We start from the raw sequence: 26043 nt of genomic DNA, 5'->3' as shown, positions 1-26043 counted from the left end.
TAAAGACCCTCTCTGGAGAAGAATCTATTTTAGTGTCTTGGGAACACAATTTGGGGGGGCGGGAGGGGTTGGTCATGGGGCTTGAACTCGGTCCAAGCATTCACTTCCCTCAGCTCAAGGCGAGCACTCTACCACTTCAGCCACAGCACCACTTAGGGTTTTCTGGTGGTTAATTGGAGATAAGCGTCTCATGAATTTTCCTGCCTGGGCTGGCTTTGAAGCGTGATCTTCAGATATCAGCCTCCTGAGTAGCTAGAGTTACAGGCGTGAGCCATTGGTGCGCAACCTTTTTCTCTTTTTCTTTTTTCCCCCCTGAGGCTTGAACTTAGGGTCTGGGCACTGCCCTTGAGGTTTTTGGTTTTTTGTTTTCCCCACAAAGCTAGTATTCTGCGGCTTGAGCCACAGCTCCACTTACAGCTTTTTTGAGGCAGTTAATTGGAGATAGGAGTCTCAGACTCACTTTTTGCCTAGGCTGACTGAACTATGGTCTTCAGATCTCAGCCTCCTGAGCAGCTAAGATTACGTACGTACAGGTATGAGCCACCAGTGTGCAGTTTATGGGGAATAAAAATCCTTTAAGTGTGGTAGTATATGACCAAAATCTCAGCAGCAGTGGAGAGGCTAAACCACAAGGTTGAGACCATTGTCTCAATAAATTTGAGGCCAAATGCTATGGGTGGGCCTTAAGTTTTGCCTAGGAAACCCTCTAGAGGAAGAAGGGAGATGGATGGAGCTAGTCTGATCTGCATAACCAGGAGTTCAGGTGACCACTTAGGACCTAGACTTTTGGGTGATGGCAGCCAATCTCCAGGGATGGAATACAGTAGGGAGGGGGCAGTCCCCTGGGTATAGACCGGAAAGTCCAAGGGTTCAGAAGCCAGAGACAAGATTCTCCCCACAACCTATTCAGAGCCTCCAGTGAGGGCTCCGCCCAGCTCTGGGAGACCTCTGTCCCCATTTCCACAGAGGGTCAAAGTTGTTTTGTGTACACAGCCTCCCAGACCCTTGGGAGGCTGAGAAGCCAGGAACAGGCTGGCTGTTCCCAGAATCCTGGGTGGAGCTGGGCTGCTCCTGCCCCCAAGCCAGCTGAGGTCTTGCCCCTCGTGATGCCCTCTAGGTGACGCCAGCCTCTTCAGAGTCCAGGCTGGAACTGTAGCTTCATTCCTCTAGGATCTTTGATCCCTGCCCCAGCCTTGCTGCTCATTGTACCTGGCTGCAGTCCCTGCCAAGGTCTTCATTTCTTTCCTTTTTCCACTCGGGCCCTCCCTCCCTTTACACCTTTTGGTTTCACTCCCACTAAAGTTCTTCCTGGAGCAATCAATCAGAGGATGTTTTGTTCTGTTTTCCTTCTTGTTGGTAGTACTGTTGTTTGAGATCTGGGCCTCTGCCCTTGACATATGAGCCACAACCCTGGCCCCTTCTCTTTTTCAAAGCACTTTGCTCAGGCTGGCCTCAGACTCACCTCCTGAACAACTGGGATTACAGGCATGGACCACCATACTTGGTGTCAAGGGAAATCTAGTTTGGAGCTAGGAGTATGGCTCAGTGGTAGAACTCCACCACTTCGTTACAATATAGAACTTCTGGTCAGGCACTAGTGGCTTACAACTGAAATCCTAGCTTCTTGGGAGCTGAGATCTGAGGATCACAGTTGGAAGTCAGCCCAGGCAAGGAAGTCTGTGAGACTCATCTCCAGGTAACTACCAAAAAGCTGAAAGTGGAGCTGTGGTTCAAATGGTAGAGTATCAGCCTTGATAGTGTGCCCAGGCCCTGAGCTTAAGCTCCAATATTGGTACATACACTAAAAGAACCCCTTCTCCCTCTCTGGACTGTGTGTCTTGTCCCTGTCCTCCCTGGGGTGTTAGCTTCCCAAGTCTGTGCTGCTCCGGATCTCTCATCCCATCTCCCCCATCTCCCGATGAGAAGGCAGAGACTACACACTGTGCGTCCCAAGAGGTTCAGCAGCCTGACAGCCTGAGGAAGGAAGGAGCTTCTCGGGGAGGCCTGGCTGCAGGGCGAGCCAGCTGAGGACAGGCAGGCCTCTCCTGAGGGACTCAGGACACTTCCCGTCCAGCAGCCACCTCCAGTGCAGTGGCCTGGTGAGAGCTGGGGGAACACTCCAGGGGGCTGAACAACTGCCCAAGGCGCCTCGAGCTGTGGGGGGCGCCCACACCGCAAGTGGGGCCACCCGCCGGCCCAGGCCTCGAAGCCCACGGTGGACCTCGGCTCCCCGGCACGCCGTTTGGGCCCCGAGCTGAGCAGGGCCCCGGGCAGAGGCCGGTGGTCCAATGCCCCACACCTGGCCAGCTCCTCGGCTCAGGTTCAAGGAGGGGACCGGAGCCAGGGAGAAATGTGGGAAGGGGGTGGGGGTGGGGGGGCAGGCTCAGCCCTGTAAAGCCCAGGTGGAGCGCCAGGGACCAGATCGCAGGGCCAGCCACAGGAACGCAGGGCCAGAGACCAGGGCGCAGGGCCAGAGACCAGGGCGCAGGGCCAGCCACAGGACCGCAGGGCCAGAGACCAGGCCGCAGGGCCAGCCACAGGACCGCAGGGCCAGAGACCAGGCCGCAGGGCCAGCCACAGGGCCGCAGGGCCAGCCACAGGGCCCCAGGGCCGCAGGGCTGGCCACAGGGCCGCAGGGCCAGAGACCGGGCCGCAGGGCCAGCCACAGGACCGCAGGGCCGGCCACAGGGCCGCAGGACCGCAGGGCCAGCCACAGGACCACAGGCCTGGCCACAGGGCCGCAGGGCCAGCCACAGGGCCACAGGACCACAGGGCCGGCCGCAGGGCCGCAGGGCCGCAGGGCCGGCCACAGGGCTGCAGGGCCGGCCACAGGACCACAGGGCCGGCCGCAGGGCCGCAGGGCCGCAGGGCCAGCCACAGGGCCGCAGGGCCACAGGGCCGGCCGCAGGGCCGCAGGGCCGCAGGGCCGGCCACAGGGCCGCAGGGCCAGCCACAGGGCCGCAGGGCCGCAGGGCCGGCCGCAGGGCCGCAGGGCCGCAGGGCCGCAGGGCCAGCCACAGGGCCGCAGGGCCGCAGGGCCGGCCACAGGGCTGCAGGGCCGGCCACAGGACCACAGGGCCGGCCGCAGGGCCGCAGGGCCGGCCACAGGGCTGCAGGGCCGGCCACAGGACCACAGGGCCGGCCGCAGGGCCGCAGGGCCGCAGGGCCAGCCACAGGGCCGCAGGGCCACAGGGCCGGCCGCAGGGCCACAGGGCCGGCCGCAGGGCCGCAGGGCCGCAGGGCCGGCCACAGGGCCGCAGGGCCAGCCACAGGGCCGCAGGGCCGCAGGGCCGGCCGCAGGGCCGCAGGGCCGCAGGGCCGCAGGGCCGCAGGGCCAGCCACAGGGCCGCAGGGCCGCAGGGCCGGCCGCAGGGCCGCAGGGCCGCAGGGCCGCAGGGCCGCAGGGCCAGCCACAGGGCCACAGGACCACAGGGCCGGCCGCAGGGCCGCAGGGCCGGCCGCAGGGCTGCAGGGCCGGCCACAGGACCACAGGGCCGGCCGCAGGGCCGCAGGGCCGCAGGGCCGCAGGGCCGCAGGGCCAGCCACAGGGCCACAGGACCACAGGGCCGGCCGCAGGGCCGCAGGGCCGCAGGGCCGGCCGCAGGGCCGCAGGGCCGGCCACAGGGCCGCAGGGCCGCAGGGCCGGCCGCAGGGCCGCAGGGCCGCAGGGCCGGCCACAGGGCTGCAGGGCCGGCCACAGGACCACAGGGCCGGCCGCAGGGCCGCAGGGCCAGCCACAGGGCCACAGGACCACAGGGCCGGCCGCAGGGCCGCAGGGCCAGGGACCGGGCCGCGGACATGTCGCGGAGCCCGCCTCGTGGGCGGCTCGCGGGCCTCGGGGGCGCCTCCAGGCCGCGTGGGTGCCGTCGGTGCTGGTTTCTTCGCGTCCGGGCGGCGGACGGTGGAAGAGGCGACGGCGGCGGGCGCGCAGACGCAGCAGGCTCGAGCCCGCCCGCGGAGGCGTGCGCGGCCGCAGCCGGGGGCGGGGCAGGGGGCGGGGCCCCGAGCGGCGGCCGGGAGGGGCGGGGCCGCGCCTGCGCCGCGCGCTCCGGTTGGCCCGCGCGGGCCCCGCCCCCCGCCCCGCCCCGCCCCTCTACCTCCCCGCCGCGGCGGCGGCTCCGCACAGCGTCTCCGCCTGGGCCGGCGGAGGCCCCGACCGGATCGAGCGGAGCCCGAGCGCCGCGCCGCGATGTTCCCCCGCGAGGCCAAGTGGAACATTTCCTTCGCGGGCTGCGGCTTCCTCGGCGTCTACCACATCGGGGTGGCGTCCTGCCTGCGCGAGCACGCGCCGTTCCTGGTGGCCAACGCCGCGCACATCTACGGCGCCTCGGCCGGGGCGCTCACGGCCACGGCGCTGGTCACGGGGGCCTGCCTGGGTGAGGCCGGGCCGCCGGGGTCGCGGGGGCCGGCGGGGGTCGCGGCGGGGGGCCGGCGGGGTCGCGGGGGCCTGCCTGGGTGAGGCCGGGGGCCGGCGGGGTCGCGGGGGCCGGCGGGGGTCGCGGGGGCCTGCCTGGGTGAGGCCGGGGGCCGGCGGGGGTCGCGGGGGCCGGCGGGGGTCGCGGGGGCCGGCGGGGTCGCGGCGGGGGGCCGGCGGGGTCGTGGGGGCCGGCGGGGTCGTGGGGGCCGGCGGGGGTCGCGGCGGGGGGCCGGCGGGGGTCGCGGGGGCCTGCCTGGGTGAGGCCGGGGGCCGGGCGGGGGTCGCGGGGGCCGGCGGGGGTCGCGGGGGCCGGCGGGGGTCGCGGCGGGGGGCCGGCGGGGTCGTGGGGGCCTGCCTGGGTGAGGCCGGGGGCCGGCGAGGTCGCGGGGGCCGGCGGGGTCGCGGGGGCCTGCCTGGGTGAGGCCGGGGGCCGGGCGGGGTCGCGGGGGCCGGGCGGGGTCGCGGGGGCCTGCCTGGGTGAGGCCGGGGGCCGGGCGGGGGTCGCGGGGGCCGGCGGGGTCGCGGGGGCCGGCGGGGTCGCGGCGGGGGGCCGGCGGAGTCGTGGGGGCCTGCCTGGGTGAGGCCGGGGGCCGGGCGGGGTCGCGGGGGCCGGCGGGGTCGCGGGGGCCGGCGGGGTCGCGGGGGGGGGGGGCCGGCGGGGTCGCGGGGGCCTGCCTGGGTGAGGCCGGGGGCCGGGCGGGGTCGCGGGGGGGGGGGGGGGCCGGCGGGGTCGCGGGGGCCTGCCTGGGTGAGGCCGGGGGCCGGGCGGGGTCGCGGGGGGGGGGGGGCCGGCGGGGTCGCGGGGGCCTGCCTGGGTGAGGCCGGGGGCCGGGCGGGGTCGCGGGGACCCCGGGCCCCGCAGGGCCGCCGCGCACGGGGCGCCGTTGGGCTGGGCCTGCCTGCGCCCTGGGAACCCGGCCTGGGGTCCAGGGCCGGGTGCGGGTCCCGGGCGGCCCTGGTTTGTTTTGCCGTCCGGCTGCCTGGGGATGGGGTGGGGCCGGGTTCTCGGGCAGGTGGAGCGAAGCTGTTGTGGGACAGAAGAGGTACGAGGTCGGGGCGGGGCCCCCTGTCCCCTTCCCGCCCCTGCCACCGGGTGCCTGGGGCCTGGCGACCTCCTAGGCCAGCTGGGCATGCGGCCAGGCCCTTCCTGAGGCCTCTAAAGGAGCCAGTAAGGGCTCCCAGCCTGCCCCCCAGCTGACGGCTGCCCCGCCTGCTTCTTGGGTCGGGAGCTTTGGGCTCTGGGTCAATAGTCAGGAGAGCCGGACCCTTGTGGGCTGGGCTGTGAGGCACACTTCCGGCTGCCACGTGGGGGTGGTGTTTACAGCACACAGCGTTCTTCCTCCGGAGTCCTGGGAAGTCCTGCCCAGCCCACAGCGCACGGGGCAATCAAGGTGACAAGGGTGCCCTGAGGAGCTGGAAGCTGGCTAGCCCTGAGGGAAAGAGGGGGGCACCTCTGGTTGGGAACCGAGGTGCGCTCTGTGACGTATCCACACCCCCCCGACCTCGTGCCAGTGCTGGAGGTCAAGGCTGGAGCGCTACCATCTGAGCCTTACCTTCACTTCTGGTTTTCTGCCAGTTAACTGAACATTTATGCCCAGGCTGGTGATCCTCTCACCTTGGCTCTCCTGAGTAGCTAGGATTATAGGCCTGTGCCACCGGTGCCCTGCGTGCCTTCCCTTCTTCTGGAGACCAGTCTGCCTGCTGGTCCCAGGACATCCTTCAGAACTGTCCCTGAGCTGGCCACCACCCCTGAGCTTCTTACAGGTGTCCTGGGCAGCCTCCACCAAAAGGAAGGCACTAGCTGAGAACACCTGGCTTACATGCTCAACTCTTGATCCAAAGTGGGTCCTCATTTTCTCCCCCAAAGCCCTCCTCTGTCTGGCCACTCTGGTATTGGCCTGGGCGGTGTGCTGGGATGCTTGTCCATGGCTGCGGGGGGACGCAGTGTTAGCCTCCAGGAGGCAGGCCCCTGCTCTCTCGGGCTGTGACCCCTGCACTGGGCTGGGTTTCGTGGGTCTAGAGCAGGCCAAGTGGGTGAAGGCTGAGGCTGGCCGGAGCTGGGCCTCCGCACCCTCCTCTGCTGGGCGTCCTGCCACACCACAGGAAGCCTAATGACTCACTGGGTCAGGCAGCTGGGAAATGCTGGGCAGAGGCCAGGTCCCAGTACCTGCTGACCGCCCTGGACCAGGCCCTGTTGTTTGGCCTCCTGAGCCCCTCTACCCAGGGACAGGTCACAGAAGTTTCAACAGTGGTCCAGGCCCCATCAGGGCCACAGAGAACCCCAGGGCTAATGGGGAGAACAGGAACCTAGCCACAAAGCTATGGGGAAGGAGTCCTGGCCCCTGATCCTGGCCCTGCTGCCCTAGGTGAGGCAGGCGCCAATATCATTGAGGTCTCCAAGGAGGCCCGGAAGCGGTTCCTGGGTCCCCTACATCCTTCCTTCAACCTGGTGAAGACCATCCGAGGCTGCCTGCTGAAGATCCTGCCTGCTGATAGCCACGAACGTGCCAGTGGACGCCTGGGCATCTCGCTGACCCGTGTTTCAGATGGCGAGAACGTCATCATATCTCAGTTCAACTCCAAGGAGGAGCTGATCCAGGTGAGCTCTGGTGGCTCTGATGGGTTCTGTTGGTCTCTGATGGGTTCTGTTGGTCTCTGGTGGGTTCTGTTGGTCTCCGGTGGCTCAGGTGGGTTCTAGTGGCTCTGGTGGTTTTGGTGGCTCTGGTGGGTTTTGGTGGCTCTGGTGGGTTTTGGTGACTCTGGTAGTTCTGATGGACTCCGGTGGCTCAGGTGGGTTCTGGTGGCTCTGGTGGTTTTGGTGGCTCTGATGGTTCTGGTGGGTTTTGGTGGGTTCTGGTGGTCTCTGATGGCTCTGGTGGGTTCTGGTAGGTTCTGGTGGCTCATAGCTCTGGTGGGTTCTGGTGGGCTCTCATGGCTCTGGTTCTGGTAGCTCTCATGGTTCTGGTGGTTCTCGTGGCTCTGGTGGTTCTGGTGGCTCTCATGGATCTGGTGGCTCTGGTGGCTCTGGGGCTGTGAGGCCCAGTGTGACCCTGCACCTTTGCTCACCACCTTTCTGCTTTGCCCTTGCAGGCCAATGTCTGCAGCACTTTCATCCCCGTGTACTGTGGCCTCATCCCTCCCTCCCTCCAAGGGGTGGTGAGTATCCCGCCGGGCTGTGCTGGGCGGTGCCCTGTGTGAGCCACCAGATCTGCTGGCACGGGACGGCGGGGGAAGGGCCATGGCACCCCCCTGCTCCAGCCCTCACTCTGCCACTGCCTCTTGCTTCATTTCCTGTTACTCAAGAGGCAGAGTGGCTCTGGGGATGTGCAGTTCCCATTGCTGTCCCCCACTGATGGAGTGCTCAGTACTTAGTGGGCAAAAGGCCCAAGTACAGCAGCCCCCTGGTGTGGAGACAGCACAGCCCTGCAGGCCCTGACCATGTGCCTGTGTGTGCAGCGCTACGTGGACGGCGGCATCTCAGACAACCTGCCACTTTACGAGCTCAGGAACACCATCACTGTGTCCCCCTTCTCGGGTGAGAGTGACATCTGCCCACAGGACAGCTCCACAAGCATCCATGAGCTCCGGGTCACAAACACCAGCATCCAGTTCAACCTGCGCAACCTCTACCGCCTCTCCAAGGCCCTTTTCCCACCCGAGCCCATGGTGAGCCCGCGCAGGGCTGTGGGCTCTACAGCCCGTTTGCACTCAGCACAGGGGAGAAAGCTCGCACAGAGACGTCTTCTGAGAGCCCAGGTTGGGGCGGGGTGGTCTAGCCTCTTCCGAGGGCCGGGGTAGCCATGGCCTGCAGGTCCTCTCCCAGGGAGGCAGCCTGTCCGTCCAGGGTCTAGCTTGGATGTTGTGCTGGACCAGGGTTGTGGTGGCTGCAGAGCAGACGGGGTGGAAGCGGCCGCTGCAGGATCCAGGGGACCGCAGGGCTTATCTGGCTCCCTCTACCTTAACGTGCTGCAGGTGCTTCGAGAGATGTGTAAGCAGGGTTACCGGGACGGCCTGCGCTTCCTGCGGAGGAACGGTGCGTGGGCAGGCCGGCCGGCGCACCTGTCAAAACGTGGGGTGGGCAGAACTGGCTCTGGGCCGCCCCCGCCCCATGGCCAACCACCTGGGAGCTGATCTTGGCTCCAGAGTGGTTTCCTTCCTCCACCTCCCCCTCTCCAGGTCTTCTGAACCAGCCCAATCCCTTACTGGCGCTGCCCCCCACCCCTCACCATGGCCGCGAGGAAGAGGAAGCTGAGGAGGCTGAAGTGGCTGAAGAAAGGGTCCACCTGGAGGGCCACTCGCAGCCCCCTGGGGAGGATCACATTCTGGAGCACCTGCCGGCCAGACTCAACGAGGGTGAGCCACACGGAGGGGAGGCGGGTGGAGGGGGCCGGGCCAGGGGAGAGACGGCCAGCACAGCGGCTGCGGGCTGGCCCCACATCCCCAACCAGCTGCCAACCTCCTGCCCACAGCCCTGCTGGAGGCCTGCGTGGAACCCAAAGACCTGATGACCACACTCTCCAACATGCTGCCCGTGCGTCTGGCCACGGCCATGATGGTGCCCTACACGCTGCCGCTGGAGAGTGCCGTGTCCTTCACCATCCGGTGAGGGTGGGGAGAGCGCAAGGGGAGAGGGGCTGGACCCGAGCAGGGGCTCACTCGGGGACCAGGGTGCCCGTGCCTGGGGCCCAGCCAACAGGTGGGCTGCAGCCTCTAAGGGGTGCCTCCTGCCTATCCTCAGCTTGCTGGAGTGGCTGCCCGACGTTCCAGAGGACATCCGGTGGATGAAGGAGCAGACAGGCAGCATCTGCCAGTACCTGGTGATGCGCGCCAAGAGGAAGCTGGGCAATCACCTGCCCTCCGGGTGAGCCCCCTTGGCCGCGGCGCCCCCTCCTCCAGCCCTGCCCGTGGGACCCCCCCCAGCCCTGCCTGCGGGCCCCCCCGAGCCCTGCCCGCGGGTCCCCCGAGCCCTGCCCGCCCCCCCCCAGCCCTGCCCAGCCCCCAGTCCTGCCCGCGGGTCCCCTGAGCCCTGCCCTGCCCCCCCAGCCCTGCCCGCCCCCCCCAGCCCTGCCCCCCCAGCCCTACCCAGCCCCCCCAGTCCTGCCCGTGGGTCCCCTGAGCCCTGCCCGGCCCCCCCCAGCCCTGCCCGGCCCCCCAGTTCTGCCCGCGGGTCCCCTGAGCCCTGCCCGGCCCCCCAGCCCTACCTCGTGGCTTCTTGCCCACAGGCTGTCGCAGCAGGGGGAGCTGCGCCGAGCTCAGTCGCTGCCCTCCGTGCCGCTGTCTTGTGCTACATACAGTGAGGCACTACCCACCTGGGTGCGCAACAACCTCTCACTGGGGGATGCGCTGGCCAGGTGGGAGGAGTGCCAGCGCCAGCTGCTGCTGGGGCTCTTCTGCACCAACGTGGCCTTCCCACCGGATGCTCTGCGCATGCGCGAGCCTGCTGGGCCCGCCCCTCCGGATGCCCTGCTCATGCGCGACCCTGCTGGACCCGCCTCTCCGGATCCTGCGCCTGCGCAGCACCCACCCGGCCTGCCCCCTTGCTGATCACCCTGCTCCTCCTCTGGCCCTCTCCAGCCCAGCCCTAGACTGCTGACCAAGACCCCACTCCATACTTCTTTCCGCTACTCAACGTGGAGTGAGGAGGTAGCTCTCTCACAACTGCAAAAAGGGGGCTTTGCTGTGAACCCCTTTTCACCAGCACTCACTGGTCACACTGAGTGGGGAGCCGGCGGGGCGGCCTCCACTAGGGCCACAGGGCCCTGCCCTCACGCGTGCCTTAGTCTCCCATCCACCCTTTCTCAGTGCAGTTACTCTTGAGAACTTCACGTCTCCTCATTTTCCTCTGCTCCTCCTTCCCATTTTCATATTTTACTAAAGAGTGTGTGAGATTTTATTTATTTTTGCCAAAGTAGATGTAATAAACACCACAGCTTAGCCTCTGTCTTCTTTTCTTTCTTTTTTCCAGTCCTGGGGTTTGATCTTAAGATCTTGGTACTGTCCCTGAGCTTCTTTTGCTCAAAGCTAGCACTCTACCACTTGAGCCACAACGCCACTTCCAGCATTTTCTATGTATGTGGTGCTGAGGAATTGAACCCAGGGCTTCATGCATGCTAGGCAAGCACTCTACCACTGAGCCACATTCCCAGTCTACCTTCTTTTTCTTGTTTGCTTTTTGCTTTTTTTTTTTTTGTCGGTCCTGGGGCCTGAACTCTGGGCCTAGGCGCTGTCCCTTAGCTCTTCAGCTCAAGGCAAGCGCGCTACCACTTGAACCACAGTGTCACTTCCAGTTTTCTAGTGGTTTATTGGAGATAAGAATCTCACGGAGTTTCCTGACTGGGCTTGCTTTGGACTGTGATCCTTAGATCTCAGCCTCTGAGTAGCTAGGATGACAGGCGTGAGCCACTCACACCCAGCATGATAATAAAATTAAAAAACAAAACCAAGCCTATTCTCCCGGCGTGGGTGGCTTGCACCTGTCATCCTGGCTACTGGGGCTGAGATCTGAGAATCATAGTTCAAAGCCAGCCCAGGCAGGAAAGTCTGTGAGACTCTTATCTCCAATAAACCACCAAAAAACTGGAAGTGGCCTGTAGCTCAAGTGGTAGAGGGCTAGGCTTGAGCTGAAGAGCTGAGGGACAGCGCCCAGGCCCAGAGTTCAAGCCCCATGATTGACCAAAAAAAAAAAAAAAAAGACTCCTGCTGTGACTGGCTTCAAACCTGGATCCTGGGATCACAGCCTCCTGAAGAGCTGGGATTACAGGTGTGAATGCCCAGCTTGCATCTTCATTTCTACATGTCAACCCCTTCTTTACTTGGGGCTCTGTGGGCAGAGCTGGGGTACCTGTTGACCATTGTCTACAGGGCATCAGGTCTTCCACGATTGTCTTTGGGGCCTGCTAGCTGAAGCCTCACCCCTCTGATCTATACTTCTGGCCCTAACATTCCCCTCAGGGTCAATGGATATGTCTGTCTTGGCTCAAGATCCTTGCTAACTGTAACTAAACTGTTGAGGGACCAGGGTGTAGCTAAGTGGTAGAGAACTTGCCCAACATGTCCCAGGCCCTGGATTCCATTCTCAGTGCCCGCTGGGGTGGAGGGCACACAGAACTGTTTACAAACGGGGTTACACCTCCACTCTGACCCTTGCGGAGGGCGCAGCTCCTGGGGGCTTGGAAAAGTTGGCCTCTGCGGCACCACGGGCTTCTGGCCCAGAGCTTGGTGGGTGGCCCTATTTTTCCCCAATCATCATGAGCCTCAGCGGCCAGGTGCAGGTGCTTTCTTGTGGCCCTGCTCCTATACCTGCCTCTTGCTGGGTGGAGCAGCATCGGGAGGGGTCTGGAGTCATTGCAAAGAGATCCCAGCTGAAAGCTGGCCATGTTCCCTTCCAGGAGACGTGGTTTCCAGGAAATGCCCATGCTGCAGAGGGAGCACTGGAGGGGACAAGGATCCTCGGAGGGAAGGGGGGGGGGCAGAGACGGCTTTGGCTGTTGCCCCCACTCTCAGTACTACCAGCTCAGTGCTGACAGCCCCTCCCAGAAGGTGTGGGGTGCTGTGGTAGCAGCCCCCAGCCAACAATAACGGTTGATCTGGTTGTGAGGCCTGGGACGGGACGGCAGGACTGGGTGAGCCGGCCAGGCAGGTCCCCGGTTCAGGTGCCAGGGGCGGGCCCCCTCTTGGTTTCCAGGTCTTGTCCTGTAGGCCTAGCCTGTGGTTCCACAGCCCAGCCACAGGGCTGCTGCAGGCAGGACAGGCTGCTGGCCCTCCAGGTAGGTATGGGTCCAGGCAGAGGCTGCCCAGGGGGGATGGGGGCGGGGGGGGGGGGGGAGCTCGGGGCAGTGGATGGCGCTCACTGCCACCAGGAGAGGGGCGCCCGGCGCTGGGGCCGCTCCAGGCTGACCCTCCAGAGGACCCCGGTCAGCACTGTGACCCCCTCCACACGGGGTCTTCCTGACGGCCACTTGAAGCCCCAGGATCAATGCTTGTTTAAAGATCAAGAGACCAAAAATTGGGCAAGTACAGAAAAAGGCTTCCAGACGCCACCCCCACCCCAGCCGGCCCGGCCCCCGGCCACCGGAGTGCCGGCCGCTTCCTGCCCGGCTATTTCCTCCGCAGTTTTGGCGCCCGTGCCTGGCTTCCAGCGTTGGGGGGAGGGTGTCTGCACCCCGGATCCTGACCCGGGAGGGCCCCGGGCCGCCACTGCTCCGGGGGGGACGCGCGCGGCCCGCGGGCGGCGGGGTCCGGCGGGGCGGGGCGCCGCGTTTCCGGGAGGAGCGGCGCGCACAGGTGCGGCGGAGCAGCTGGCAGGTAGGCGCGGGCGGCCCGGCCCCGCGCACCTCGGAGGGCCCGGCGGGGACAGCGCGGCGCGCACGGCCGGTGGGTCCCGGGGCGCGCGGGCGGCTCGGCCCCCGCCTCCCGTCCTCCCTGCCGTCGGCGCCGGGGCCCCGCGGCCGTGGAGCCCGGGAGCGGTGGAGGGGAGGCGCGGCGACCGTACCAGGCCCACCCCGGACCGGCGGCCTCCCGCCCAGCCGGAGCCTTCGCGGCCCTGCTGTGCTGGGGGACCGACGCCCTTCCCTAGGAAAATGGGTGGAGGGAGAATGAGCTGCTTGGAAGGACGGACCAACGGACGGGAGAGATTCCCGGATCCCAGGCCCCGTGACTGGAGAGGCGCTTAGGGTCCCCGTGACAGGTGGCCCCGAGGGGAGGGTGGAGCGCAGGCCTGGGACGTGAACCGGGAGCAGGGAGAGGGGGAGGGCCGCGGTGGGACCAGGGAGGGTGACCCCGGTGGCGGGGTGCTCAGGCCTGGAACCCCGCACCTGCCTCCCTGAGCTGCCCGGTGGGAGAGCGCAGAGGACGGGAGGGAGGAGTTGACCTGGGCATCACAGACCCCGCAGGGGGCTAAAACCTACTGGTCAGTGCAGGCTGCCAGTACTGCCAGTCTGGGATGTGGTGGGCTCTTCCCCCGCCCTCCTTCACCCCATGACCCCAGGATCTCATCCCAGCGCACCAGTCCCTTTCTGGAGAGAGCAGCCTTTCTCTGGGGCCCTGTGTCCTCCTAGTCCCAGCGTTGGCCTCCTCCCATTCCAGCGACACCCTGGGCCTCCTCGGCAGGGCACCTTCTGCCCCCTGTGGCCGCCGGGCCTTCACATCACCTGCTGCCAGAGGCCAAGCCAGCGCCCTGCCAGCGCCCAGCCGACTCTCCGTCACACAGCCCCTCCTCCTTTAACCCCCCTTGCTCCACAGCACCTGGCTGCATCAAGACCCTGCCCCCATGGCCAGCCACAGAAAGCCTGGGGCTGGGGAGGCCCCACCGGCGGAGGAAGGGGAGGAAGGGACCTCTGCCAGGCTGCCGACGGAGGAGGTGCTGCAGCAGGCCCAAGAGCTCTTCTTGCTGTGTGACAAGGAGGCCAAGGGCTTCATCACCAGGCACGACCTGCAGGTGAGTCCGGGTTTCAGGAGGTACTCGGGGCCCCCAGCTGGCCCTGGCTGCTCATGATGCCCTCCTCCTGGCCAGGGACTGCAAAGCGACCTGCCCCTCACCCCGGAGCAGCTGGAGGCTGTGTTTGAAAGCCTGGACCAGGCTCACACCGGCTTTCTCACGGCCCGGGAGTTCTGCCTGGGCCTGGGTAAGCAGGGGCCCTGCCTGCTCTCAGCCACCTGGAGACCAGGGCCTTCCTTCCCCGGCCCACGAGCAGCCCCGTTCCTCTCACTCCCCGCCTGGTGTGGAGGCAGGGGTCCTGCAGGACCGGCCCCACCCTCCTGTTGAGCACAGCCTTGGCCTCCTGTCCCCTGCCCACCGGACCCAGACGGGGCTGGGAGCCTGGTGTCACCTCCCATTCCCAGGCCCCTGGAACCAGAATAAGGAAGAAAAACAGGAAACTGGGCCGAGAGAGAGGCCGGGATGTGCGCCGGGAGGAAGGCCGGGGTGGGCGCCCGCAGTCCCGCCAACCCCTGCCTCCCACCCCATCCCGCAGGGAAGTTTGTGGGGGTGGAGCCGGCCACGCGCCCCTCTCCGACCCCCGAGGAAACGTTCGAGTGCGGCTGGCCGGATGTGCGGGGCGCCGCGGTCCCTCCGGAGGAGGAGGATGCCGAGAGCGTCTGCCCCGCGCTGGAGCAGCTGGGGGTGGCCCGGGTCCTGGGCGAGTGAGTGGGGCTGGGGCTGCGGCGCGTGTGCGGACCCGGCCCGCGCCCGGCGGGAGGGCGGCCCGACGGCGGCCGAGCTGGGGCCCCGCCCGCGCCGGCGGCCGGCTCTGCGGGCCCTGATTTCCCGCAGGATTTGCCTTCCGAGAGGCCGCGGCCGCGGGTGCCGGGCGGGGGCGCTGCGGAGTCCCGGGTCCAGCCGGGGCCGGCGCAGCTCGTCGGGCGCCGGGCCGGTGGGCAGCGCCCTCCCGAGGGCCGCGCCTGTCCCGCCCGCCAGCCCCAGCCCCCTCTCCGCCCCTCGCCGCAGGCAGCGGGCGGTGCGGGCGCTCTGGGCGCGGCTGCAGCGCGAGCGGCCCGAGCTGCTGGGCGCGCTGGAGGACGTCCTGGTGCGCGCCTCGGCCTGCCTGGAGGCGGTGGCCCGGGAGCGGGACGGCCTGGAGCAGGCGCTGCGGCGGTGAGGGCGGGCCCGGGGGCCCGGGGGGCCCGGGGCAGAGCCCGCCTCCCTCCTTCCCACGACGGCGCGCCCGCTCTCCGCAGGCGCGAGAGCGAGCACGAGAGGGAGGTGCGCGGCCTCTACGAGGAGCTGGAGCAGCAGCTCCGGGAGCAGCGCGCGCGGCCGAGCCAGGTGGGCCGCCCGCCCCCGAGCCCCTCCCCGAGCCTGCGCCGTCGGGGCGGGCCGAGGCTTACGAGCCCCGGTGCGTCTCAGAGCCTCCCCCGCGAGGAGCTGCGGGGTCGCCTGGAACTGGAGCTGCTGAGCCGCGAGCAGGAGCTGGAGCGCGCGGGCCAGCGGCAGCGGGAGGTGAGCGCCGCGCCGCCCCACAGGCCCCGCCCCCGGCCCCACAGACCCCGCCCCTGCCAGGCTCGGCCCCACCCAGCAGGCCCCGCCCCCGTCAGGCTCGACCCCACCCCCGGCAGACCCCGGCCCCTCCCCGCCCCATCCCCGACAGGCCCCGCCCCCGGCCCTACAGGCCCCGCCCCCGGCCAGACCCTGCTCCAGTCCCACCAGGCCCCGCCCCCGGCAGGCCCCGCCCATGCCCCGCCCCCTGCCAGGCCCGGCGCGCGCCCACGTTCCCCGGGGGAGCCACGGGCCCTCCTCGCCAGCCTGCACCCCGACACCCCTAGCTGGAACAGGAGCTGCAGGCTCGCGCCGCGGAGCACCGGGAAGCGCAGGCCCAGCACGGCCAGCTGCTGCGGGCCTACCAGGCGCTGCGCACGCAGCTGGACGGGGCGCAGGAGCGGCTCCGCCGGCTGGAGGGCGACGCGCAGGGCCGCCTGGAGCAAACCCAGAGGTGCGGCGCGGGCGGGGCCGGGCCCCGGGCGCGGGACTGCGAGGGCCGGCGGCTCTCTCTGGGTTCTGTCTCAGAACCAGCGCTGCCCCGGGGGCTGAGGGGTTCGGGTGGAAGGCCCTCTGGGAGGTCTGGGGGTCGTCGGCCTGCATCTGGTCCCCCTTCACCCTCAGGGACGTGGTTGCTGTCTCTCGGAACATGCAGAAAGAGAAACTGAGCCTCCTAAGGCAGCTGGAGCTGCTCAGGTGCGGACGGACAGGGCTCAGCGGGGCTTGGGGCTCCGCGCTCCCAAATATCCTGGGCTTCGGCCCCGTTGCAGGAGGAGGAGGTGCTTGCCTATGTCTGCCCTCCACCGCTCAGGCCCGAGGCCCACCCCAGATCTCCGACCCCGAGATCTTAGCCCCTCGGCCTTCTCAGCCCTCACACCGCCCTCCACAGGGAGCTGAATACGAGGCTGCGAGATGAGAGAGATGCGTGTGAGGTCCTGGCCACAGCCGGAGCACCCGGGCCCTGCTGCTGCTGCTGCTGCTGCTGCCGCCGCCGTGGCTGGGCTGGGCCCCCCAGACGGGGCTCCGGCCACCTTCCCAGTGCCTGACCATCAGGACACGCGACTCCCTGTGTGTTACCTGCAGGAGCTGCGTCTTGAAGGAGTTTCTGGGATGGGCTCATGCACTCGGGTGCGCTCTACCTGGCTTCCTGCCTGAAGGAAGACAGGGTCTTCTGTGCCCCTTCTCTGTCCAGCAACAGCAGCAGAGCCTTCTGTCCAATAAAGCCCACCGAAGGCCCTGTCGTTGGCCTTTGCGTGTCTGTGGCCTGCACACGTGGCTCGTGGCTCTGCGCGCTGGGCCGCACATCTGCGGGTGTGATCTCTTAGGGAGAGGTCTCTGCCGTGCTCTGAGGCCTCACCACCCACCAAAGCTCAAGCTCCAAGCCAGGAATCTGGGGCGCACACCTGTAATCTAGCTCTGCTCAGGAGGCTTAGGTAGGGGATAGCGGTTCAGAGCTGGCCCGGGGGGGAAAGCCCCGGAGACCACCGCCAGGACAAGCTGGCCAGAAGCTGGGTCGGAGGAGGGCTGGCAGCCTGCGCTCAAGCCCCAGCCACGCAGGAAGGGTCTAGAAGGCTCCAGGGACCTGGCTCTCGCGAAGCTTCCTTCCCCGCGCATCCCCCAAGAGCAACGAGTGCGTTCTCATCAGCTCGCAGTCGCTGCCAGCCCGTGTGCGGGCCGGAGCCCGGCGGTAACCGTCCAGCCCGGCCGGACCTCACTCCCAGCGCCCGGCCCCGACCCCGGATCCTCCCGAGCCCGCCAGACGCCCACCGCCCCAGGCGGTCGTCAGTGCCTCCGGGGGCGGGGCCGACGCCGGGCCCAGCCTCCGGCTGCGGGGCCGGGGGCTCGCGGGGCTGGGGGCGTCCCCAGGCCGACGCGCCGCCCCGCCGGCTCCGGCCCGCCAGCCGCAGCGCGAGTCCGGACCCGCCGGCGCCGGCCGGCCGGGGGCGGGGCTCACGCGGGGGCGGGGCCGTCGGCCAGGGGCGGGGCCTGTGACGCGTGGTCGGGCGGGGCGTGCCGGGGCGTGTCTCCGTAGGCCCGGGGCCGCGCATTCTCGGCGTCCGGAGCCGCCGCCCCCGCGAGCCTCCGCCCGGCTGGGACTCCGACGCGCGGTCGGTGAGTGCGCCGCGGGGCCCGGCTGCCGAGTGAGACCCGGTCGGTGGCTCCGGGGGCGCCCGGGAGCCCGCGTCCACGGGACCGGGCCGCAGCCCCGCGCGGGCCTGTCCGGGAGGGAGACCGGTGCCGGGCGCGTCGGAGCCCGCGGGGAGGGCAGGCCCGGGTCCCGGAAGGCGCAGCCCGGGCGCCGGGCTCTCCGTCCGGGCCCCGGGCCCCGCGCGCGGTGGGCGGGCCGTCGCTGCGCCCGCGCGGGGCGGGGCCGCGGGGCCCCGGGGCGGCCGCCCGGCTCCGGCGGAGGGCCGGGCTGCTGGGGCCCGTCCAGCGCTGGAGCTATTTCTGGCCCGCCGGCTTCCTCTGGCCCTTTCCCGGGACGCACATCCGCCCGGCCCTTGGGCGAAGCGGGGCCGCGCCGCCGGGTGCGGAGTCCTGGCCCGGGGCCAGGGTCCGGTCCGGGGTCCTGCGCCGCGCAGGGCTGCGTCCCAGCCCCCCGAGGCAGCGGGCGGCCGCGGCCCGGCCCCGGGGGAGGCCTGGGCTCCCCAGCGCGGCGCCTTTTCTCCCGGGCAGCCCGGAGGGGGGTTGGATGACCCGTCTGGGGCTCAGGCCCAGGCCTTAATTAGAGCCGCGGCCCTGCCCTCCCGGGGCCGGCCGTCCAGAAACGCCCCCTCCCCCGCTCAGACCGAAATGCCCGGCCCGGCCCGCTGGCCTGGGCCCCGGCCTCTCCCTCCAGCGGGCGAGGCCCCGCCGAGGCACCTGCGCCCGCCGTTCTGGAGGCGCGGGTCCCGGGGCTGGGTGGGTGGGGGCGGAGTCGAGCCCGGGGCTCCCAGCTCCGCACCCGCCCGCCGCCCCTCGGCGCGCTCGGGGTCGCCGTCCCCTCCAGCTCCGGTCTGGGGCTCCTCCCGCCGGCCCGGCCCTCCGCTGCCCCCGGTGGAGGAAGGCGAGGCCGCGCAGAGCCTGGCCGCGCTCCCGCCGCGGGCTCGGGGGTTTGCTTCCTGTCCGCCGGTAACGTGCGCCGGGCGCCGGGGTCTGCCGGCCGGCGTGAGTCAGCAGCCGACGGGCGCCAGGCACCCACGTGCGCCCCGGGGCCGGGGGCTGCGCTGCTGAGCTTTGTCCGGGGAGTGACTCAAGCGGGGTCCGCCGCGGTCCCGGCGCTGCGGGCCCTGTGACCCCCGACCCCCTGCCGGCCCTGTGACCCCCGACTCCCCCCCCCCACCGCTGCCGGCCCTGTGACCCCCGCCCCCCCTGCAGGCCCTGTGACCCCCGACCCCCTGCTGGCCCTGTGACCCCCGACCCCCTGCCGGCCCTGTGACCCCCGACTCCCCCCCCCTCCTCCCCCCCCCCCCCCCCCCCGCGCTGCCGGCCCTGTGACCCCCGCCCCCCCTGCCGGCCCTGTGACCCCCGACTCCCCCCCCCCGCCCCCCCCCCCCCGCGCTGCCGGCCCTGTGACCCCCGACTCCCCCCCCTCCTCCCCCTGCGCTGCCGGCCCTGTGACCCCCGCCCCCCCTGCCGGCCCTGTGACCCCCGACTCCCCCCCCTCCTCCCCCTGCGCTGCCGGCCCTGTGACCCCCGCCCCCCCTGCCGGCCCTGTGACCCCCGACTCCCCCCCCTCCTCCCCCCGCGCTGCCGGCCCTGTGACCCCCGACCCCCCTGCCGGCCCTGTGACCCCCGCCCCCCCTGCAGGCCCTGTGACCCCCGCCCCCCCTGCAGGCCCTGTGACCCCCCGCCCCCCCTGCAGGCCCTGTGACCCCCGACCCCCGTCCCCCCTGCAGGCCCTGTGACCCCCGCCCCCCCTTCAGGCCCTGTGACCCCTGACCCCCCCTCCCCCCCCCCGTGCTGCAGGCCCTGTGACCCCCGCCACCCCCGCAGCTCAGCATGGGCGAGTTCAAGGAGAAGAAGGCCACGTGCGGCACCGTCTGCCTCAAGTACCTGCTGTTCACCTACAACTGCTGCTTCTGGGTGAGAAGATGCGGCCGGCTCTGCCTCCACCCTCCCTGAATCTACTGCTTCTGGGGCCGGAGCCACCTCCTCTCTGCCCCCCTGCTCTGGATGCTGGCGCCCTCCCCTCCCGCTCACAACGCTGCTTCCAGGGCGGCCCCTCCCTCTGCCCCCCCCCCCCCCAGGGTCATGGCTCTGGAGGCCGGACATGACGCGTGCTCACTGTCTGCAGCTGGCTGGCCTGGCTGTCATGGCCGTGGGCATCTGGACCCTTGCCCTCAAGAGCGACTACATCAGCCTGCTGGCCTCCAGCACCTACCTGGCCACCGCCTACATCCTGGTGGTGGCTGGGGTTGTTGTTATGGTAACTGGTGTTCTGGGCTGCTGCGCCACCTTCAAAGAGCGGAGGAATCTGCTGCGCTTGGTCAGTAGGCACAGAAGGGGTGAGGGTACTGGGCAGTGGCTCACGGGCCTCCTGGAGGCTCTGGGGTCCAAGGGGGTGGGAGCGGCCCCTCCTCGTCTGACCTGGCTGAGGGCGTAGACCAGCTCTGAGGGAGGCTCAGAGCTGGCCCCTCCTGCTGGGGCCCCTTTGGGTGGGACCCCCGACCTAGACCACCTCCTCGGGTCTGTGCCCCACAGTACTTCGTCCTGCTCCTCCTCATCTTTCTGCTGGAGATCATTGCTGGCATCCTGGCCTATGTCTATTACCAGCAGGTAAGGGGCCTGGACCAGCCTGGGGGTGTGGGGGCATGCAGGGAGGCGCGGGCAGAGGGCAGAGCTGCAGCCCTTGCCTGCAGCTGCCCTTGTTGGGGCTCACAGAGGACGCAGGCACCCAGGGCATCGCGAGACCCTGCTCGTACCTGCCTGTGGGCCTCTGGTGGCCCCAGCTCCACAGCTAGCTGTGTCTGACCCTGGTCCTTCCATCCCAGGCTTTTTATTTTTTTTATTTGACTTAGTTTTTTGATGCTGGTCCTAGGGCTTGAGATAGCTCCACATTTGCCTTTTTTCTTTGGTGATTAGTTGAAGATAACAGTTTCATGGACATTCCTGCTTAGGCTGTCTTTGAACCTCAATCCTCAGTTCTCAGCCTAAGTAGCTAGGACTATAGGCATGAGCCACTGGCACCTTGCCATATTTGGGCTCAAGACTAGTGCTCTACAATCGAGCCATAGCTCCATTTCCAGCTTTTTGATGCTTAATTGGAGATGAGTCTCAAGACTCTAATGCTTGGGCTAGCTTTTTGTTGTTGTTGGTTGGGAGGGCTTGACATCAGGGCATGGGCACTCACCCTGAGTTCTTTTTTTTTTTTTTTGTCGGCCATGGGGCCTGAACTCTGGGCCTGGGCGCTGTTCCTCAGCTCTTCAGCTCAAGGCTGGCACTCTACCACTTGAGCTACAGCCACTTCTGGTTTTCTGGTGGTTTATTGGAGATAGGAGTCTCACGGTCTCTCCTGCCCGGGCTGGCTTTGAACCGCAATCCTCAGATCTCAGCCTCCTGAGTAGCTAGGATTACAGGCGTGAGCCACCAGCGCCCGGCACCCTGAGTTCTTTTGCTCAAAGCTAGAGTTTACCACTTTGAGCCACAGTGCTACTCAGGTTTTCTGGTGGTTAACTGGAGATGAGTCTCATGGATTTTCCTGCCCAGGCTGGCTTTGAACCATGATCCTCAGACCTCAGCCCCCTGAGTAGCTAGGATTACAGGCATGAGCCACAGGTGCCCAGCTCGGGCTTTTTTACCAGGATCCTCAGATAAGCCCCAGCACTACCAAAAAAAGAAAAAAAGAAAAAAAAACAAACAAGTAGAGTGAAGAGCCAGGCGCCAGTGGCTCACACCTGTGACCCCCTCAGGCTGAGGTCCTGTGGTTCATACCTGGGTGACCCCTCAGGCTGAGGTCCTGTGGCTCACACCTGTGACCCCCTCAGGCTGAGGTCCTGTGGCTCACACCTGTGACCCCCTCAGGCTGAGGTCCTGTGGCTCACACCTGTGACCCCCTCAGGCTGAGGCCCTGGGTCCTGGGCTGGCCTCTCAGTACCCTGGTAGGCCTCAACTCAGCACACTCTCTCCCCAGCTAAACACAGAGCTCAAGGAGAACCTGAAGGACACCATGACCAAGAGGTACCACCAGCCGGGCCACGAGGGTGTGACCAGTGCTGTGGACAAGCTCCAGCAGGAAGTAGGTGTTGGGTAGGGCTTGGCTTGCCTGCGGCCCCCGGCCAGCTCAGTGCCGGTTCAGTGCCACCGGCCGCAGGCTCAGCTCCTCGCATTGCAGTTCCACTGCTGTGGCAGCAACAGCTCCCAGGACTGGCGGGAAAGCGAGTGGATCCGCTCCGGGGAGGCAGGTGGCCGCGTGGTCCCTGACAGCTGCTGCAAGACCATCGTGCCAGGCTGTGGGCTTCGGGACCACGCTTCCAACATCTATAAGGTGGAGGTAGGTGTGCAGGGGATGTGGGCCTGGCAGCCACAGGCCCGGGCGGCCCCTGGACCCCACTCACCACTTTCCACCCTGCAGGGCGGCTGCATCACCAAGCTGGAAACCTTCATCCAGGAGCACCTGAGGGTCATCGGGGCTGTGGGCATCGGCATTGCCTGCGTGCAGGTGGGCCAGGGGCCTCGGTGGGGCCCAGAGGTGGGTGGGCAGTGGGCAGCCCTGGCCCTCACTCCTGCTGTCTGGCTCTGCGCAGGTCTTCGGCATGATCTTCACGTGCTGCTTGTACCGGAGCCTCAAGCTGGAGCACTACTGACCACCAGGCCCCGCCTGGCCCCCGCCACCCGTCCCACTGACTACTGAGCTGACTGCTGACAGGCCACTCTCCCGCTGCACCCTCATCCGTGACCCCTGGCAGCCCACCCCTGGGTGGGTGGCCGCAAGTGCCTTTTACTCACGCCCAGCCTGCGCCTGTGGGAGGCTGTCGCCTCTGGGGCTCGCTGGTAGGCTTACCCAACTGAGACAGTGGGCGGTAGGGGCAGCTTGCCTCTGCTCGGAGTCCGGCCATCTGTCCCGCGGCATGCCCTCTACGTGGGGTCAGCGGCAAGCAGGCTGTTGGATGGCACATGCGGGGCATCTCGCAGGCCCAGGCGCCCCTTGTGCCCGCCCCTGGGGAAGCGCACAGCAGGCCCTCAGCTGCTTGGCTCCCTCCCATCTGGGAGCTGAGGAGCGCCTGCTCAGTGGCCTGCGCCCCTGCCCCACCCCTCCCCTGCTCCTAGCAGCCACAGCCCTGGTTTGACCCTTCCCACTGCTCTTAACACCACTCCAGATGCTGCGTTCATGTGTGCACGCCCACCTGCCAGGTGTCCTGTGTGGGCATATGTTTTTACTCACTGTACTACAGACCCCCACAGCTGCTCCTGCCATTGCAGGTGCTCAATAAACGTTTGTTGAACAGTTGGGCCCGTGTGCGGTCAGCGGTCCGGTGCTCAGCAGGGTGGACACACCTCCCAGGTCAGCATGCAAAAGGCCCGCCATGCTAGGGCTTGTCCCTAGGGTCTAAGGTGATGGGAACACCCAGTGGCTGGGACCACAGAGTAGTCACACTGGCAAGTCCTGGGGTTTTACATTTATTAGGCTGGCGCTCTACCACTTGAGCCATTCCCCATGCCTCTAGCCTGGCTTTTTACTTATTCCCAAGGACATTTTTGTATGAGTTAGCTTCAAACTGGTCTTCCAGACCTCAGCCTGCTGAGCAGGAGTACGAGTATGAGCCCCTGAGACAGCCTGGTGTTCTTGCAGGGTGGGGCCCCCTGCAGAGGAAATGAGGCTGACCTGGAGCAGCCTGCACATCTTCTGCCCAGGGCGGCCTGAGCTGTCACTTGCTTATGATTCCCAGAGACTTTCTAGCCCTGGGAGGCTCATGTTAGACGGAGACTGCGGGGCAGGCCGAGGACCAATGGTCTAGGAGATGGTAGAGCGGGCCAGGTGTCCAGGGGCAGCCAGCGTATGCAGCGGCGCTGCAGGGCTGGAGACACACAGGAAAGCCTCAAGGCTTGGCTCCCATCTCCTCTGCCTCAGCGTGTGGACTGTGTCCCACAAGGTACAACGTCAAGACCTCTATCTAGAGGAAGTACCCGAGAAGAGTCACGTCCCCACACCTGCCAGCCAGACCCACACCAGGGGCATGACTTCCACCTTTTTTTTTTTGGTGCTGGTCCTGGGACTTGATCTGGGCACTGTACCTGAGCTTTTTTGCTCAAGAACAGTGCTCTATCACTTGAGCTTACAGCTCCACTCACAGCTTTTTGCTGGGTGGTTAATTGGACTTTTCTGCCCAGGCTGCCTTTTTTTTTTGCCAATCCTGGGGCCTGAACTCAGAGCCTGGGTACAGTCCCTGAGCTTCTTTTGCCTAGGTTAGCAGTCTACCACTTAAGCCCCAGCAGCACTTCCGGCTTTTTCTGCGTATGGGGGGGTCAGGCTTGCTAGGTTAGCATTCTACCACTAAGGCACATTCCCAGCCCCCCAGGCTGGCTTTGAACTGCAAATTTTAGATCTCAACCTCCGGAGTAGCTAGGATTATGGTATGAGCCAGGGGTGTTGGGCTTAACTTCCACTTCCTATAAACCCAAGCCTGGGATTATGTGCTAGGGCACCTTGGTGCCCGCCCTGCCAGAGGGAAGGGTAGGCGTCAGGGCTGGTCGGGGCGGGGTGCAGCCCTCCTCTGCAGGAACCTGGTCACGGGGCAGGGCTGCTCTGCTCTCCTGTGGGGTCTGGAGAGCTATGGGTGTGGCAGCAGGTGGGACCAGGCAGCTGTGACCACAGCAGGTGCTTTTCAGGCTCTAAACAACCTGGTTCTTCAGATTCTAGAAGGGCTGGAATCATGACGCAAGTGTAGACCATATTCCTAACAAGCAGAAAGCTCTGAGCTTGAACAGCACCAAGTAAAAACAAAGATTCAGAGAGGGGCTAGGAACGAAGAATGACTCCCACCTCCGCTGTGTGGATGTGTCCTCTTCCAGGACAGCAAGGGCCATCATCACCTGCCAACCCCCTCAGGGGAGGCTCTGAGGGGAAGACAGGACTGGAAGGCCCAGGGCCTCAGCAGCTGGGCCTTTCTACAGCACACTGTCCCCATGGGAATGGCTGGGTCAAGACTTTGCCTCTGACGTCTCTGAGGAGACCAAGGGAGCAGAAATAAGGGCTCCCACAAGACAGGCCACAGGGAGCCCCAGAAAAGCAGACCAACAAGCAGGACCTACTGGTTCTACAAAGACTTTACTGAGTGCTTCTGTCCAGAATGGGCGCCGTGGACTCACAGCATCAGAGGCAGGCATTGCCGCGGACCCGCCCAGGCCTCATCCTGAGCTCAGTGTGGTGCTGACCACCGTGGTCAGCAGAGGCCAAGATGCGTCCGTCACTTCTCCAGAGGTGCATAGTTGAGCAGCTTCTCAATGAGGTCCACGTGTGCTAGCAGCATGCGGCGGCAGCAGTAGCGCTTCAGACCCAGGGCATCCAGGGCGTCCCTGTGAGGGAAGCGGGTGAGTGGGCTGGGGCTGTGGTGGGCACAGCCTGAGCCACCCCCACTGGTATCTGGGGGTGCTCTCTCCCCTCTCCCCCTCTCATCAAGGTCTCCCTGGGTCATGGCTAAGGCACAGCAGCATGATCCAGGTGAACTGACTTGGAAATGCGGGAAGTGTGCCCCTAGAGGCCTAGAAGGCGGTAGGGCAAGCCCCCTCTTCCAGCTGCACGGCTGGAGGACCTGAGTTTCCAGATCACACCCTCCCTGCCCACCCTCCAATCCCATGCCCAGGGTCGCTCTGTGGGGACTTCCAGGGCTATCTGTGTGCTCTCCCTTGGCTCTCCAGGAAACCACCCTTTCCATTCCCCAAGCCAATCAGAAGCCTCAGGCACTTTGCAGTTCCAGGGTGTCAGGTGGGAAGGCGGCGGCAGGATGGGGTGGAGGGCTCCTGCCAAGGTATTCCTATGGACTCTGGGACTGAGCAGCCTCTCCACCGATGACCTCCCCATGGTAGGGGCACCTGGGAAATAGGGGCCCTGAAGACACACAGCCCCCACAGGAAGGTGGATCAGACTGCGGAGGTGGTCCTGGGGACCGACGCAGGGTCTCCTGCTCTTGCATGCCTTTCGTGGTTCAGGGATGGTGCTCTACCGCTCGAGACATGGCTCAAGTGTTTTGGCTGACTATCTGGAGATGAGAGGGCCCCACGGGTTTGTCTACTAGGCTGGCTTTGGGACAGGATCCTCAGACCTCTGCCTCCTGGTGGCTGGGAAGTGGGAGCGGCGCTGCGGCTCAGGGACAGTTTGGGGCCCGAGTTCGGGCCCCCGGCCCGACAGACACAGAACAACAAGGCCTAAAGCCCAAGCAGCTAAGGCAAAGCACAGGCGCCAGTTCAAACTGCAGCAGGCGCCGGCGGCTCCACGGTCCTGCCGGCACCGCGACCCCCGGGCTCCCGCGGGGGGGACAGGGGAGGGGAGGGGGGGACGCGGGGCGGGGGGGAGGAGAGGGGGGGACGCGGGGCGGAAGGGGAGGAGAGGGGGGGGAAGCGGGGGGGGGGGGGAGGCGGAGGGGGGAAGGCGGACGCGGGGGGGGGGGGAGGCGGAGGGGAGGGGGGAAGGAGGGGGGGACGCGGGGCGGAAGGGGAGGAGAGGGGGGGACGCGGG

General features: G+C 66.9%; 3 protein-coding genes across 7 annotated transcripts; all 3 read left to right on the top strand.

The window, feature by feature from the left end:
• Positions 1-4115: 4115 nt before the first annotated feature.
• Pnpla2 (patatin like phospholipase domain containing 2) lies at positions 4116-10351 on the top strand. Of its 2 annotated transcripts, XM_042673350.1 has the most exons (10): positions 4118-4376; positions 6784-7016; positions 7508-7573; positions 7874-8083; positions 8390-8450; positions 8594-8770; positions 8887-9019; positions 9156-9278; positions 9640-9869; positions 9912-10351. In XM_042673350.1, exons 1-10 carry the CDS (start codon positions 4190-4192, stop codon positions 9959-9961), a joined length of 1470 nt encoding a protein of 489 aa, XP_042529284.1. In that variant the 5' UTR covers positions 4118-4189; the 3' UTR covers positions 9962-10351. The 2 variants fall into 2 exon arrangements, with proteins under 2 accessions (XP_042529285.1, XP_042529284.1); XM_042673351.1 differs by having other exon boundaries at positions 4116-4376; positions 9640-10351.
• A 2637-nt stretch (positions 10352-12988) lies between these two features.
• Positions 12989-16630, top strand: Cracr2b (calcium release activated channel regulator 2B). 4 transcript variants are annotated; one of them, XM_042673347.1, is made up of 9 exons: positions 12996-13853; positions 13929-14040; positions 14389-14557; positions 14862-15008; positions 15092-15179; positions 15261-15353; positions 15686-15843; positions 16014-16085; positions 16279-16630. In XM_042673347.1, exons 1-9 carry the CDS (start codon positions 13686-13688, stop codon positions 16433-16435), a joined length of 1164 nt encoding a protein of 387 aa, XP_042529281.1. In that variant the 5' UTR covers positions 12996-13685; the 3' UTR covers positions 16436-16630. The 4 variants fall into 4 exon arrangements, with proteins under 4 accessions (XP_042529283.1, XP_042529281.1, XP_042529282.1 ...); XM_042673346.1 differs by having other exon boundaries at positions 13000-13853; positions 15677-15843; XM_042673349.1 differs by lacking the exon at positions 15686-15843 and having other exon boundaries at positions 12989-13853; positions 16279-16400.
• A 780-nt stretch (positions 16631-17410) lies between these two features.
• Positions 17411-22818, top strand: Cd151 (CD151 molecule (Raph blood group)). Its single transcript, XM_042673352.1, has 8 exons — positions 17411-17501; positions 19338-19454; positions 19666-19857; positions 20073-20147; positions 21502-21606; positions 21703-21861; positions 21943-22029; positions 22115-22818. The coding sequence occupies exons 2-8, from the start codon at positions 19371-19373 to the stop codon at positions 22172-22174; spliced, it is 762 nt and encodes a 253-aa protein (XP_042529286.1). The 5' UTR covers positions 17411-17501; positions 19338-19370; the 3' UTR covers positions 22175-22818.
• The last annotated feature ends 3225 nt before the right edge of the window (positions 22819-26043 follow it).

Source organism: Dipodomys spectabilis, unplaced genomic scaffold (genome assembly GCF_019054845.1).
Source record: "Dipodomys spectabilis isolate Male_0828 unplaced genomic scaffold, ASM1905484v1 ptg000802l, whole genome shotgun sequence".
Lineage (NCBI taxonomy): Eukaryota > Metazoa > Chordata > Mammalia > Rodentia > Heteromyidae > Dipodomys > Dipodomys spectabilis.
The sequence above is the reverse complement of the archived record's forward strand: the minus strand, read 5'-3'. Positions and strand labels throughout refer to the sequence as shown.

Excerpts from the sequence above, each read along its gene's own strand:
- Cracr2b (XM_042673346.1), top strand. The coding sequence starts at position 13,686 with ATGGCCAGCCACAGAAAGCCTGGGGCTGGGGAGGCCCCACCGGCGGAG. Across the intron at positions 13,854-13,928 it reads TCACCAGGCACGACCTGCAG|GGACTGCAAAGCGACCTGCC; the intron begins GTGAGTCCGGGT and ends CCTCCTGGCCAG. Across the intron at positions 16,086-16,278 it reads AGGCAGCTGGAGCTGCTCAG|GGAGCTGAATACGAGGCTGC; the intron begins GTGCGGACGGAC and ends CGCCCTCCACAG.
- Cd151 (XM_042673352.1), top strand. The coding sequence starts at position 19,371 with ATGGGCGAGTTCAAGGAGAAGAAGGCCACGTGCGGCACCGTCTGCCTC. Across the intron at positions 19,455-19,665 it reads CCTACAACTGCTGCTTCTGG|CTGGCTGGCCTGGCTGTCAT; the intron begins GTGAGAAGATGC and ends CACTGTCTGCAG. Across the intron at positions 19,858-20,072 it reads GGAGGAATCTGCTGCGCTTG|TACTTCGTCCTGCTCCTCCT; the intron begins GTCAGTAGGCAC and ends TGTGCCCCACAG.
- Pnpla2 (XM_042673351.1), top strand. The coding sequence starts at position 4,190 with ATGTTCCCCCGCGAGGCCAAGTGGAACATTTCCTTCGCGGGCTGCGGC. Across the intron at positions 8,451-8,593 it reads GCGCTTCCTGCGGAGGAACG|GTCTTCTGAACCAGCCCAAT; the intron begins GTGCGTGGGCAG and ends CCCCCTCTCCAG. Across the intron at positions 9,020-9,155 it reads GCCGTGTCCTTCACCATCCG|CTTGCTGGAGTGGCTGCCCG; the intron begins GTGAGGGTGGGG and ends GCCTATCCTCAG.